This window comes from Parasteatoda tepidariorum, chromosome 4 (genome assembly GCF_043381705.1).
Source record: "Parasteatoda tepidariorum isolate YZ-2023 chromosome 4, CAS_Ptep_4.0, whole genome shotgun sequence".
NCBI classification, from domain to species: Eukaryota; Metazoa; Arthropoda; class Arachnida; order Araneae; family Theridiidae; genus Parasteatoda; species Parasteatoda tepidariorum.
In genome coordinates this window covers 55,472,611-55,487,666 of record NC_092207.1, presented here as the reverse complement: position 1 = coordinate 55,487,666, position 15,056 = coordinate 55,472,611, and the positions used below count along the sequence as shown (strand labels likewise).

At 26.7% G+C, this 15,056-nt stretch overlaps 1 protein-coding gene across 2 annotated transcripts; it reads left to right on the top strand.

The window, feature by feature from the left end:
• The first annotated feature begins 130 nt into the window (after positions 1 to 130).
• On the top strand, positions 131 to 13,704 carry LOC107449017 (1-acyl-sn-glycerol-3-phosphate acyltransferase beta). 2 transcript variants are annotated; one of them, XM_071179876.1, is made up of 7 exons: positions 131 to 497; positions 4,274 to 4,410; positions 5,235 to 5,416; positions 9,021 to 9,116; positions 9,412 to 9,484; positions 10,877 to 10,891; positions 11,935 to 13,704. In XM_071179876.1, exons 1-7 carry the CDS (start codon positions 313 to 315, stop codon positions 12,099 to 12,101), a joined length of 855 nt encoding a protein of 284 aa, XP_071035977.1. In that variant the 5' UTR covers positions 131 to 312; the 3' UTR covers positions 12,102 to 13,704. The 2 variants fall into 2 exon arrangements, with proteins under 2 accessions (XP_071035977.1, XP_015919895.1); XM_016064409.3 differs by lacking the exon at positions 10,877 to 10,891.
• The last annotated feature ends 1,352 nt before the right edge of the window (positions 13,705 to 15,056 follow it).

The window sequence follows — 15,056 nt, the reverse complement described above, 5'->3', positions numbered from 1 at the left end:
GTTTATGTTAAATTGAGACTTTATGAATGAAACAGCAATATTCCATGTCTTGCAGTACAATTTAACCATGGCATGATAGTTTGAAGCCATAGCAGTATAACTGTATCGATAACTGAATCGTTTTCTGTAACTACAAAAAGAAAATTGACTTTTCGGACTACTTCTTGATGGAGTGATTGAAATTTAATCCTTAAATTACAATAAAAAATTCTATTAATCAGTATTATTTTTTAAGCTTTCTAATTATTTTTTTTACTTTGTTTTATAGCGTTGCATTTCCATTATTAGCTTAAACTCGAATTGTAAACTGTCATGTCTGTTGGAGAAATCATTTGCTATTTTGCAGCAATTTATTTGACTTTATATTTTTTGTGTCACATTAGTCGACCTGCTAAGTTTTACGTGAAATTAATATTCTATTACTTTGCAATATTCTCTGTAACAACCGTTGCTATTCCATTTTCATTGCTTCATCCTGGAGATCCTGATAATTTACTGTAAGTGAATTAGGTACTCTTAAAAACTTTATTGCACCTAAGCATAATCAACTGCAAAACAAAAATATTTTGCAATATATTTTAAGTTGATACAAAAGTTTTAAGTTCGGCATTTGTACCTTAAAAATAAATTCATCATTTGTTGAAGTCAAGCTTATAAACTTAAAAGATATTCCCTTTTATTTTTTAAGGAATAATAGCTAATATTTTCATCTGAGCATCCCTCAAAAAATTCTCATTTTTTTAATACTTTTTGGCTTAGTATGCCAGAAATGCAGTTTTAACTTCATTGATATTATTTGAAAAAATTCAAATGTTCACTTTTTGTACTGAAGGTTATGACAAATTAATTATTAGTTATAAAAATAAATAAAAAATTTAACTTGGAAACATTTTTGTGTCTGCACCAAAGTTATCACTTTATTTTGGCTCTGCAAGTAACTAAAATAGTCATAGCCAGTCCCATCATACCTCTACATATTTATTAATTATTATTATTTTTAAATTTAGAAGTACAAACCTATATAAAATTATATCCTTCAACTTTATAATGTATCTGTCCATATTCATAAAATTTTTTTTATAGAATCTGAATAATTTTCTCTTTAGTTTTCATCAAATCCTTTTTTAAAAATAATAGTTTGGCATGCTGTGCAAAATTTCATTTAGAAAAATAAAATTTTGCTTTACATACTTTTTTTTGCAGGCAAACTATAGAATTTTTCTTCATCTATTTTAATTAGGTGCATAGAATATCAAATGATTTAATGTTTTAATTCATATTCTTAATAAAATTAATTAAAGTTAAGTTCTTTTCCATTCCACAGGCAATGAAGTCACGAATGGAAGATTGCTGCCCAATAATTAATTTAGCTTGCGTGCTTTTTTTGTTTGTTCTTTTTTGTCTGAACAATACTGACTCTTTTTAGGGAAGGAGGTTATTCTTAGAAAGGGTCATGGTACCCACATGATTAGAAAATCAGATTCTGGCTTAATCTTCCATTCCACTAAAACTAAGTACATGTGATATATGTGCTCTTAAAATCTGTGGAAGTTTACACTGTAGTCGGTCACTGAGTAGTACCATCTGTAAAGGAAACCAGAGAAAATCTCCTTCCCCCTCAGATCGATGTCTAAATTGCAGGGTTGTAACGATTGCTCCAAAAATAAATTTCTGCTCAAGCTTGCTGCTAAATTAAAATGAGTTTCTATAAAACTAAATAACTTAAAATCCAAGGAAATTGTATGAAACAGCAGAAATAATGGTACAATGGTATTAATATGTTTAATAGCAGGGTTGGCAAGATTTTGCCGCAGGTGGAAAAAACCATGGTAAAAACCGTCCTGGCAAAAACAGGTTTTTGCCAAGCAAATTGGCAAAAAGTGGTAAAAACCTATATTTTCAGGACAAAAACACATTTTTGATACAAAATTATTCCTAAAATTGATATATATACTATGAATATAAATAATTAAAAATTAACAAAATTATTATTCCATAATTAAATGATAATGTAATAATATATCATTTTAGTAGTTTAAAACATTATTGATAGGAAAATTTGTGATTATTCTCTTTTATCCAGTGAAATGAGCTTATTTTAAATTAATATAACTATAATTTAAAGCATAAAATATCTATCAACATGTGTAGTTAATTATTGTACAAATAATAATTTTTTATAATTAATAATAATATTATACAAATAATAATATTTATTTATTTATTTGTAAAAATCATTTATTTTAGGATTCTAAAATGAAAAGAGATCAAAAACTTTCAATCTTTTAAAAATTATTACCCTTATATTAATTATTAATATGTTAAAAATAATTTTTTCATGTAATGTATCAAAATTATTATTCCTTATGATTGATTTAAATTTGTTTCAAGTATTTTGTAATAATATTTAATCAGCAATTTAGATAATTTTGTTTTTGCCGGTTTTTACCAATTTTTGCCGGTTTTTACCAGGTTTTTGCCACTGTCCTGGCAAAAAACCCTTTTTGCCGGCAAAAACTCCAACCCTGTTTAATAGAAATGTAAAAAATTCACAAACTGTTATTGCCATTAATGATGATTAATTAAATGGTTATAGTAGCCAAGCAACCTGAGTATGAATTCTATGTGTACTATTTAGCTTTTTATATGTACTGAAAAACAATAATTTATGGAGAAAGGGTCTACTTATTATTTTAATAAAATATAAAAAACACAGTCATACTATTTTTACATGAATGATGTTTAATTAATTTTGGTTATAGGTACTGATTGAAATTTTTAAAAAAATTATGTGCTTTAATGGAAAAATGGTCAAAGAGATGGACAAACGAGAAAAATTGTTTTGCTATGATGCCTAATTTTTTTAATACTATTGTTATTGGAATTTGTGCAATCTTAGTATGAAGCAAATCCATCAATGCAGGTACAAAATATTTTAATAAAAGTAGATTAAAACTACATCAATACTATACAGCTTTATTGTTGGAGAAATGCTGTCTCTCAAAAGTGCCAGAATTCATAAAGGCATAAGTACGAGAAAAAAATTGATAGAAATTGGTAAATTTTGTCTATCTTGAGGTGACCTCAGGAATCAGCAATATGCCAAATATTGAATCAGTTAATCTTTATTATGATGTGGTGAACTTCTAAAGCGTGTTTCCTTTATTCTAATAATTGAAAGTGACCTGAAGGTCAACAAATAATAATAACTAAGATTTCTTAATTGTAATGGTACAGTAGGGAACCGATTATCCTATCTGGATACCCATCGCTATTCTGGATAACTGATTTTTCCGGTCGCTGAATCGCTATAAAAAGCCGTTTTTTTATTGTCAAACCCAACTAATAAAATATATATTTAGAAATAATCTTAAAAAGAAGAAAAAACGATAAAGTAATACACTAATGATTATTTCTAAAATGATGGTAAGGTAAACATCTTTGAAAAAAGAAAGAAAAATCCTAAAATCTTATGAGGAAAAAATTAAAAAAAAATTTTAAATGGCAGGAAAATTTATCGAATTTTGTTCCGGTTTTCTGATTTCCGGATAAGAGGTTCTGTACTGTATATAAATTTCAGATTTGTGCATGATTTCTTAAAGTACTGATTTATTGATTTTTTCTCTCTCATTACGAAAAATGGGCATTCAGCTAAGTATGATACAAAATGTTACTTTATGTGCTCGAATATTTAATTTAAAAAGCCCTATGTTGCTTTGAATATAAAGACTCTCTGCTCCAAAATAATTATGTTCCATTCCTGAAATTAAAGAAGTGACTTTACAAATGAAATACCCTTGCAGGGAATAAAAATTTTGATGATTTGTCTTCAGATCCTCCCCAGAAATGTTTTGCCAATTGTGCAGCTCTAATGAGACTTAAATAAAGCTCCGACTTACCCAAAAATAAACATCTAAATTATAATAAATTCTAATGTTGCATTCTTATTTTTTTCAATGCAAAAAATAGCATGTTAGAATTTTGCTAAATCTATTATAAATTGACCTAAAATCTTACCGTTTCTATAAACATAAATTTTTTTTAATAGAATGTAGTCTAAATTTTATGTATAGTTACATTGATGCTCTAAAATAATTTTCTCAAGATATTTGAATGAAAGAAAAACAGTGAATAGCACAGAGAAAGAAGAGAAGAAAGAAAAACATTTTATTGCATGCAATTGTTATCTAATTACTCTATATTTTCAATATGTAGTTTTATGCCTTTTTTTAATTAATTGCTTAAAAAAATAAACATTGTTTGTGAAATACAGGTATGCTTCATGGATGGTTCATCATATAATTTCTCCTGTATTTGGATTAAAGTGGGATGTTAAGAACAAAGAACTCTTAAAATCTAAAGAACCTTGTGTTTTTGTTTGCAATCATCAAAGTGCATTAGATATTAGTGGTAAGCATTGTCTACATTACTATATATAGCTTTGAAATCCAGAGAGTAGAGAGGGAAAAATATTAATTTTTAACAAGAACTCTTTGAAAAAGTTTAAAAACATAAATAATTTATGTAATACTACCAACGTATGGTTTTTTAACAGTAAATTTACATAGTATAAATTTTATAAAATTAATATGAATATATTAGTATAAATTTTTTACATACATATATATACATATATAACCCATAGTATAAATTCTATAAAATTAATATATACCTACCTAATTATAGAAACTCCATCTTAAAAGTTATTTACAAACTAAATTATAAATATTATTTTAATCACATTTTTTTGTCTTATCTGAAATTTTATTTGGCATTTAAAGAAAAATTTATTTTTAGAATGTAAAAAGTGTTTACATTATTTTTAATTGTGTAATTTAAAATGTCTAAATCTAAAAATCAAGCAAAATTTTTGTTCCTCAATTATTAGACTGGATTTAATTTGAATTTTGCATTTAGCAATTGAAAACTATGATTAAGTAAAATTTGGGATAAAGTGTTACCCTATAATTTAATTACATGATATGTAAACGTATTAATATGAATAAATTATGACAAAGCTTTTGTTTCTCTGATTTTCTGAAATTAATTATATTTTATAATTCATTGTATGAAAAATTAATTGGGTGGATATATTCGAAAGATATATTACAAAATATTCAGTTGATATATTACAAAAGTTAAATTCATCAAGGTAATTGAATTTGTTTAATTTTAATCATTGTTTTAAAAATCTTCTTTTCCTCTTCTTTTAAATTAAGGTTGATTTTTTATAGGCATGATGTATATTTGGCCACTTTTTCATCCTGGTGTACCAGTTTTAAAAAAAGAGTTGCTTTTCACCGGACCATTTGGCATATTTTGTTGGCTTTGTGACTGTATCTTTGTTGATCGATGCAACTCGGCAGCTGCTTACAAAATTCTTAATAAGAAAATTACTGCTATGAAAGATAAGAAGGTATTCTAATTTTGACCAAATAACTAGTAACATTATTTTGTACCATACTATTTCATCTGTATATTTCTCAGCATTAACGAAATAACAGAAAAATTTGAAGGTTTTGAAAAATAATTAAAGGCAATCTTTTTGAAAGCTTTTTTTTTATAGCTTTTTTTTTTTTTTAAACTGAAAATTTTAAAAAAATAAGCATTTAAAAGTGCATTTTTTAAATATAAGGTATTTATTTTTTTTAAAAAGTGAAATTTAAAATCATTAAAAGACTCATTATATCCCCCACCCCATGAATATCTCTGGGGCCGAATATCATGGGAATTTTAACTATATAACCATACAAGATAAGAAAAATCATTCTGAAATGAAGGAATGAAATTATAAATTAAAATTAAATAATTATCAGTAACTAAATAAATCAGAAGTGGATTTTTCATTCAAACAGGTGGTTAAAAAAACCTTTTCCAAAAAATAAAAGGCAGAGTTTTCAAGAAGTGATGTCTTATTTTTACAAAAAAGGACAAGACCTCCTTTCCCGAAGAAAGGGGACCTCTTTTCAAAAACGCTTGGGGAAAACACTGCGTTTGGTTCATGTTTATTGAGTTTGTAAATATAAGCAATAAAACTAAATAATTCATATCTAAATTTTACTAGAAATTTATTCATAAAACTGTTTCATTTAAAGTGTAATTAGTTTCATGTATTTCGATATTTTGTTTAGATTTTTCTGTTTTGATCCTATTTTATTAAAAATAATTTTATAAATATTGAATTATGTAATTTAACTTTCATATTAACAAGATATCTTTGAAACTATGACCTAATCACTGCTTCATCTTTGAAATACAAAACAATTCAGATAATTAAGGAAAGGGTAGTCTTAGTTACTGAAAAAAGTCATATCTCTTTTACTATTTTCTATTCTATATAAAATTTTGATAATTAATATTCTTAACTGTTTGTTGTGCCATTCTAATATTGTGCCATGTTGTTACATTTACAACATTAAATTATTGTTAAATCTATCTTTAAATTTAAATGTCTTGTGATTTGTGTTAAAAATACATCTTATAAGCAGTTATATGAAAAATTTTATAAGTTTTTAGAAGGTTTTTTTTTTTCCAGTGCAAAATTAATTTTAAATATAAAATAGAAAAACTCTTATATATATTCTGACTGTTTATATTTTTGTACAATAATTTAAATTTTATTCATCTGCTGTTTATTTACATAAAAAAATTGAGGAATAAATTTATGAAAACATGTAAAGAGTTATAAATCTATGAAGTATTATTCTATGCTTATACCAAATAGGAGTAAAATGTATTTAATGCGAATAAAATTTATTTCAATTAATTATTATTGGCATGCTTTTGTTACATGCATTTTCACTTTTTATGTCCTAATTAGACTAAAGTTTTTAACCAATAAGTTATGAGAAAAAATTTTTTATTGTGAAACAATGAAAGATGTATGCATTTAATTAACAAAAAAATTTTTTAAATACTTTTATTTTTCATTCCTATAAGTATTAAATTTCAATTCTCTTAAAGATAAAGAATAAAATGTATAAATCCTTGCTTAGAGTTACTCAAGTTAAACATGAAGTTTTGACTGGGAAAAAAATAAAAATTTCTAAAAAAAAAAAACATCTTTTTTTTTTCTATATAGGGGAAGAAGCATTCCAATCTCATGAAACTTAGCATGCAAAAATATTGAAACATTCTTGCTAGCATATATTTTGTGTAGGTAACTAAAAAGTTATGATTCCACTAATTTACATATTCAATTTGATGTAATTTTCTTCATATTGAATAACAAATCAAATATTGACAACGTAAGCAAAACTTATTTGTGCCTTAAGTATTCATAATTCTGTAAAACCTTAAGAGAGAAATGTAACTATTGAATTTTCAATAAAATTGATAAGTACACAGATGCATTTATGAATTGTGGTATTTTGCATCCGTGTGAATAAGTTTGTTTTTCTACGTCAATTTTCTAATGTTCTTTTGTTTTTAAACTAGAATTATTTATTGGTCATTATAGTTATGAAAATTGTTTTTAGTATAGCTTATTTTAAGTTTTCTAAAGATTCATACCCTAACAAACAATAAGGTTTTAGTCGAATTGTAACACTGTTCTGTTTTCTTTCAATAATCCCTTCTCTCGGGTTAAGATTGGAATTCCTCCCTTTGATGTGTGTCTATGCTAGGCCCACAAATGCTGCAGTGCAGCCGAAGAGGGCAATCAATATAATTACATCCAAAGCTGAATTAAAGCTTTCATGAAACCCGGCATGTAATTTATTATGGGTCCCGTCCTCAAAGCAGAAAAAGCCTTATATATTGACCTGTATGAAGACCTGTTATACAAATTTGTAAATTTTAAGGTAAGGGTGCACATCCTTTTTGAGTGAAGAGCTGCATATCCAAGTATTTTGACAGCAATTGTGGGTAGTAATTGTTCTATAAACTAAAGACCATTTTTCTAAGCACACAATTCTTTTTATAAGTTAACTTAGCAACATATTTGCATAAAATTAAACACCTTTTAATATTTAAAATTCATGACTGCAAAACTGATTACTTTTTAAAAAAAAAAAAAAAATTACCTTATCCAAAAAAAAATTTACATTAAGTAAGATAAAAACAATAGGAAAATTCATAGTTTTTTTATCACATTACATAATGCAAAAGTACACCTTAACATAAATTTTAACATTAAAAAGCTTTGATTCGCTGCTTGATATTGATGAGACATGATAGAAGTAACATGGAGAAAGATAACGATAGCCGCCTCCTGTTAGCTTCTGATTATTGGAAAACGCTCTTCATATAAGCATCCTGTGATTGGAAGAATTACTGGCTCTTTGCACTCACTTAAAATCATCAATGCCCTATGAACAATGCTCTTCATCCTTCGTGTAGACATCGAGGTCTACAACTAGATCTGAAAATAACTTCTCACCATGTGGTAAGTCAGCAAATAAAAGTGGAGACTTAAATTAAATAAGCAACCTGTCACTTCCCTCTTTTTCTTATTTTTTACTGTGTGAATTTTCTAGCACGATGAAGTCGAGTCAGTATGTTTTTCTAAAGTATGTCGCATATTTATATTTTTATTGTTGAATTTTCTTTTTATAGCTGTAGATTAGTTCTAATCTGATTTTTTTTTAAATATATTAATTCAATTAAATAAAGAAACAAATATTTGCTATTAAATGACAGGACAACATTGGTCACAGACTCAGAAAAGAGTGATCTTAGTCTTAATTTTCTGTAGATTCGAGAGAGAAAACGACAATCCAAACATCTGATCGGCTATGATTGCATATTATCAATATTTTCCTATGTGTCACCCAGCCTTAGCAGACATAGTCGTACAGATATAATACACAAATGTTAGGTGTCTGTTATCACTTGTTTTGTTACAATTGTTATCTACATTTAAACCGAACTTAAAAGCATTTTTTAATTGAATTCTATACATTAGTCATTATGTTTTACTGTTTTTCAAGCTTAGAGCTCTGATTTACCGACCTATTTATTTTGTATAGTTATCATTTTTGTTTAAATGAACTAAAAACAAAGCATTATCTTAATTTTAGGTAAAATTGTGGTTTTTCCCAGAAGGTACCAGAAATGACAAAGGAACTTTACTTCCTTTTAAAAAGGGGGCTTTTCATATAGCTACTCAGACAAAGGTAAATGAATTTATAATAAATGTAAACAACAATAACATGTTAACTGATAAACAAGTTATTATTTATGTTTATTTGTTGTCCTATATTCTGTTTATTTATTTTGAATATTATTGAATGCATTTTTGAAACTATTATTAAATCTTCATGCAGGACTATATGACCCCTAACATGTTGTGTTTTTTGTTTTTCATTTGCTGTATTTAATGTAGTTTTTTTTTTCATTCTAATCATTACGTAATTTATAATAACTAATTACTGTTTTATTTTTTTAAATTTTAATTTATTTATGCCTTAGGTTCCTATTGTACCTATTGTCTTCTCTCAATATACTGATTTCTACAGTATCAGTAAGAAGATTTTTGATCGAGGTAATTTTATGTTTTGTCATTAATTACGAAAAAATCAATAATAGAAACCAATTGCATGTTTCTTCAATATAACCAGAGCCTGACTAAGGCAGGGGCATTTGCCCCCAAATCGAGCAGAAAGTTTATTTTACGTTTCCTTCTTTAAGAACTTTTTTTAAACAAAATATCAGTACAATGTAAAATCCATGAGTTTTGTGTTAACTTTTTCATTAATCTATCGTATGAACACAAAATTTAATTTCGGAAATCCATGACTTTCTAGGGCGTAATTCAGCCAAATTTTCGCAATTACGATGGATTAAATTTGGCCAATCAAAAGCTTGTATTTTTACATATCGTAAAATGTGATATGTTTGCAAATATACGAGCTTTTAATTGAGCCATGTAATTGAGAAAATTTTTGCTGAATTCTGTCCGAATTTTAGCTTATAAGCACTTTTTGCAGCAAGATGGCAATCGGGAAACTGCACTCGGCATGATGGCTATGGAATTGTCTATCAATAAAAGGGAAGGAACAATATTTCATCTGACCATTGGGACTTTATAGCTGTTTTAGGTTCCAGTCAATTTTCTTGTTTTGTTATCTATAATGAGGTGAAAATTTAAATACCTCCATAAAGTTCGGTTCTTCATTACTGGATAGGTGAAGTGAAGCGGAGGCAGCTCCCAAAGAAGTTTTAACCCTGGGCCCCAATTAGGCTAAGTCAGGCCCTGAGTATAGCGGCTCCATTTTTACTGATTTTATATTTTTAAAATTCAGAAAATGTTAAAATGTTTGTTAGTGAATGCAAATTATTTTTATAAAGGAAGCCATAATGATGTTTAGCCATATCTGTCTGTAATACATAAAACACTTAAACAATAAGTGTATATATGATTTTAAAATCTGTAAAGTTTCTTTTCTCACATTTTGCAGCTAAGAGCTGAAACAAAATGAGCAATATAACTGGACAGAAATAAGCTGTGCTGTCAGTAAACATCTCAAACAGTTCTTTTCTGGTTGGTTTTTTGAATCAATTTTATTTCCATTTGGATTTTTTAAATTTAATATGCGGGCAAATGAAGGCCACATAATTTTATCAACAGAGCAAGCTTTTGTAACCTTAGGGATTTGGCTAGGAGCCCAGAGGAGTGCATGTATGAAGGACCTTTTCAGTTTTTAAAACTTCTCTCTGTGTGATGTTCTCTTTTAATTAAAGAGTTTATATATATTTTAATGACATTAAAATGTTTCAGTTTGAAATTTGTTGCCAATGGAAATCATTATTTTACCTAAATGTGAAGTACAAATCAAAATGTGAAATGAATTAAACAATGAAATTTGTAGTCCATTTCTTAGTATTTGAAATAAATAATATTTTGAAGAAAAAGAATATATATTTTTTTTTTTAGCAACAAGAAATTGCGGTAAGTCTATTTTGATAACAATGCAAAAACTTATCTATCGAAAAAGGAACTTTAATAAAATTAATTAATATTGTTAGTGAATGCTTATTCTTGACAGTTCAAAATATCATAGGATTTGATTTATTAGTCCATATTAGTGTTTTCTTTAAAATACATAACAAGAAATAACCTTATTTTGTTTCTAGAAAAATGTTTTATTTTTTTTACTCTTAAATGGTTGAATCAGTTTTGATTAGGAGAGTTTTAATTGTCACTCAAACTATTGTAATCATATAAATTAGAAAGATAAATATCCTGATGTATTTATTTTTTCAAGGAAAAAAGACTTCTGTGAAAAAGCAAAAATCTTCTTTTTTCTCCCAATTTTTAAAATTTTTGATAATGTTCGGAAAACATATTTTTTTGATATTTTTTTATATAATGATTAATTTTCTGTAATATAGTAGTAGTCAAAGATGTTTAAAATTATATTGAAGACAAATTTAAATCCCACTGTCTAAATGCTTCTGCCATTAATAATATGAAATAAAAATCAGACAGCAGAGTTAGAAGTTATGTTTTTATATATTACAGTATTACATAAAACACATCCTTCCGCCACCTCCCAGTATCTGTCTTGTGAAAGTTCAGCTTCTTTTTTTTTTTTTTTTTTTTTTTTCCACTTTCATGCCTGTGTTTTACTTTTTCTTAAGATCTTATCTTCCTTATGGAAGTAACTTAAAAAACAATCTGCTCTCTTTTTTTAAATGTAACTTACCTGTTGTAGAAAACTTTCATGCATATGGTGTAACTATAAACCCATGTTTTATAACAATTAATTAATACTTAAAGTAAATGCTCTGAAATAAGCAAATTTCTTAAATTGAAAAGTTGCAGAAGTTACCAGAAAAAAAATCAAATAATGTTTTATGACTAATAATAAATATTAATTTAGTTGGAGCTCCATTTTCTGAAATTATGATTTGGATGCAAATAACAAAAAAGAGCAGTTCAAGTTTTACTTATGCTTTATTTTTATACTGTAAATATTTTATTTTGGATAGGCACAATTACAGTTACAGTTTTACCCTGGGTAAGTACAGAAAATCTAACAGCATCTGATGTACCATTATTGACAGAACAAGTTCGTGAAGTTATGATGACTAATCTTGCCCAATCAGCTGATAATTATTCTAATAAAACATCTATTAAAAATGAATTATTGCATTGATCATCTAATTCCAATTCCTGCTATTATTGTGTAGCAAATATTAAATTTGTTGTGTAAGTCTTCTTTAATGAAACCAACAAATGTTATTTATCCATTTATATTTCTATATTTTTTACATGCCATGCATAAATAACTTGTATTATATTTTAAATGTATAATATAATATCTGAATTCACTTGAATTGATGTTCTTTTTCTGAACTTTTATACCAGAAAAATAAGTATTAACTTGAAAAGTGAACGATTTCCACTGAATATTTGTAATAATTTTTCAGTACTTTTAAATTTTACCATCTACAAGTATTTTGTTGTTAAATGACTGTTGTGTATACCTGTTGTTAAAAACAATCATTTCTCATATTTTTTTTACTTAATTCATTTTCCTGTGCATTTTAACTTTATTACATTTACCCATTATCAGTGCCGGTGGAAGACATTTTCGTGCCCCAGGCGATAGTGGCATACTTTACTCGATTTTGGAAAAGAAATCTGAATTTTATTTTATTTTTAAAAAAAAGACCTTGAATTGTCTCACTGGTGTAGTCATGACACTGCAGAAAATTTGCTTTTTATATTATGAATTATAATATTTCTAACAGATAATTAAAAATTTATACCAAACTAGAGAATTTAAAAATCTATATGTTAATTTAGAAAACATGTGAGCAAGATAAATAGCAATTAATGCATTCAAGGTAAAGAGAGTGATTAGTTTCATTAATTAGACTCAACCATTCTAGAAATATTTATTATAGCTATTATTTTTAATGAACATAATCTCTAATAGCATGCAAATATATGATTATAAAAATTATTTTTTCATGCGTTAGCAGTCGCAATTTTCATAGACTCTTCGAAACCAATTGTTTTTGTGGTTTAATTTTCAAAAGAAATTACTATTGTGTTTTGCATTCAATCTGTCGCTGTTTTAAAAAATTGAAAATAGGTTTATAAAAATTTTCACACATTTCATGACTCATTCACTGGTCCAACTATTTATTAAAATGCCCTTCAGTAATTCTATTTTAAACAAATTCTCTACTGTTTGTTGCTGATAGGTGTTAATACACCCATTCACTGATCCATTGATTGGTGCCCTTTCATTTCTCATTCTTACTTTATTTACCTTCCCCCCATCGTGGCACCTATCCCTTCCGCCGGCCCTGTCCCTTATAAGCCATTTCATTTATTTGTGTTACTTTCATTATTATTCTTAAAAATATTTAAAAAGGAACTGTTTAAGTTTATAGTTTCGAATTTAAATCAATTTTTTTTTAATTTACGCATACATTTTGCTAGTCTAAAATGCCAAAATAGAAAATGCCTACAAAGGTGATATTTACATATTTTGTCTTTTATTTACTTAATGCAGTGTATTTGTTTTGATAACTGCATTTGTTACTTAGTCATTTTCTATCTAAAATTTATTGCTGTTATATTTTTATTGATTGCCTTTACATTGCTTGAGTGTTTATTTTGCTATTTGTTTACAAATTTTTATTTTTTTTATTCTTCATAGTTGCCATTTTTTCACTTAAAAGTATACTTTTTCATTTCATTCAGGGATGGGAATCCTCTGCTTTTTTATGATTTTTACCAGACTTCCGATTTTTTTTTCATGGATTTGAATTGATTTCCTCTAATATGTGATCAAAAAATTTGGATGTCACCTAAACGAAGATTTGCGCCTAAAACTGCATTTCATTGTAGCACTGAAAATCTCGACTTTTTCTTTTGTCTTATGTAAAAGCATCAATACTGCCTGAAAAATCACGTATTCGATTTTAGAATACACAAAACTCTTACAATTTGAAAGAATTGCAGGTTCAATATAAAATTGGCGGAATTAGAGAGCGCCGTTAGGTCATTATTCATAAGCGCGATTCGAAATTCAGGATTGTAAATGCGCTGAAAATCTCGACTTTTTCTTTTGTCTTATGTAAAAGCATCAATGCTGCCTGAAAAATCACGTATTCGGTTTTAGAATACACAAAACTCTTACAATTTGAAAGAATTGCAGGTTCAATATAAAATTGGCGGAAATGTGCAGTTTGAATTTTTCTTTGCTAATGAGTTTAATTTTTAAAAAAATCAAGATTTTTAAAACCATAGGAAAATTTACAGTGATAAAAACTACCGCAAATGTGATCAATAATATCACGCAGATTTACGGATAATCGAGTGCATAAAAAAAGTTATTCTTCAAGTGTGGATTTGAAGCTTACTGAGCAAAATATCATATTAAAGCATTACCATTTCAAAAACCATGTGAAAATCTGCTTTATACTTACCGAAAAATCTGTTTACAAAATGCAGTTTCGCCTTGGACATGCCGTTAATCGATTAGTTTGAAAAATGAATATTGCCTAAATATGCAATTCGGAATTCGCGATGCGTTATAATGGCGTATGAAATATTGAGATTTAAAAATATTTTTTTAAAAATGTGGAAATCTGTAGCAATAGCTGACAAAATTTATGGTGAAATCTTTACTAATTGTGTGGATCAAAATAGAAAGTGACAACTCAAATATGTGATTAGAAATTCGCTGTTCACTATAAAATCGTATTAAATCATTTAGATTTTAAAAACTATGTCAAAATATGTAGCAATAACTCCCAACATGCTATTGTCATAAAAGAAATGGGTAAATTGTTGAATATATCGAAAAATTAATGAAATTTGCCTTAGCCCAATACTATGCATTGTATTAAATATTACCAGTATGTTTTAGCAAAATTTCATTATAAATTCTTTTTTTGTTTCCCGCTTCCTTGATTCTCAAAAGAGTGTATAACATAAACATCTTAATATTTTATTTTTTTTTAATTGCGTATTTTTATGCCTGATTTATTCATTTTTACAATTGTTTAAAATATTTTTCTTATATGGTTTTTATCTGAAATAACAATGCAAATTCTTAATTTGTTTATATAATTTAGTCAAATCATGTAAC

What these genes read in the sequence shown, in the direction of transcription:
- LOC107449017 (XM_071179876.1), top strand. Translation starts at nt 313, where the DNA reads ATGTCTGTTGGAGAAATCATTTGCTATTTTGCAGCAATTTATTTGACT. An exon ending in AAGTGCATTAGATATTAGTG is followed by an intron (nt 4,411 to 5,234) that starts GTAAGCATTGTC and finishes GATTTTTTATAG; the next exon opens with GCATGATGTATATTTGGCCA. An exon ending in ATATAGCTACTCAGACAAAG is followed by an intron (nt 9,117 to 9,411) that starts GTAAATGAATTT and finishes TTTATGCCTTAG; the next exon opens with GTTCCTATTGTACCTATTGT.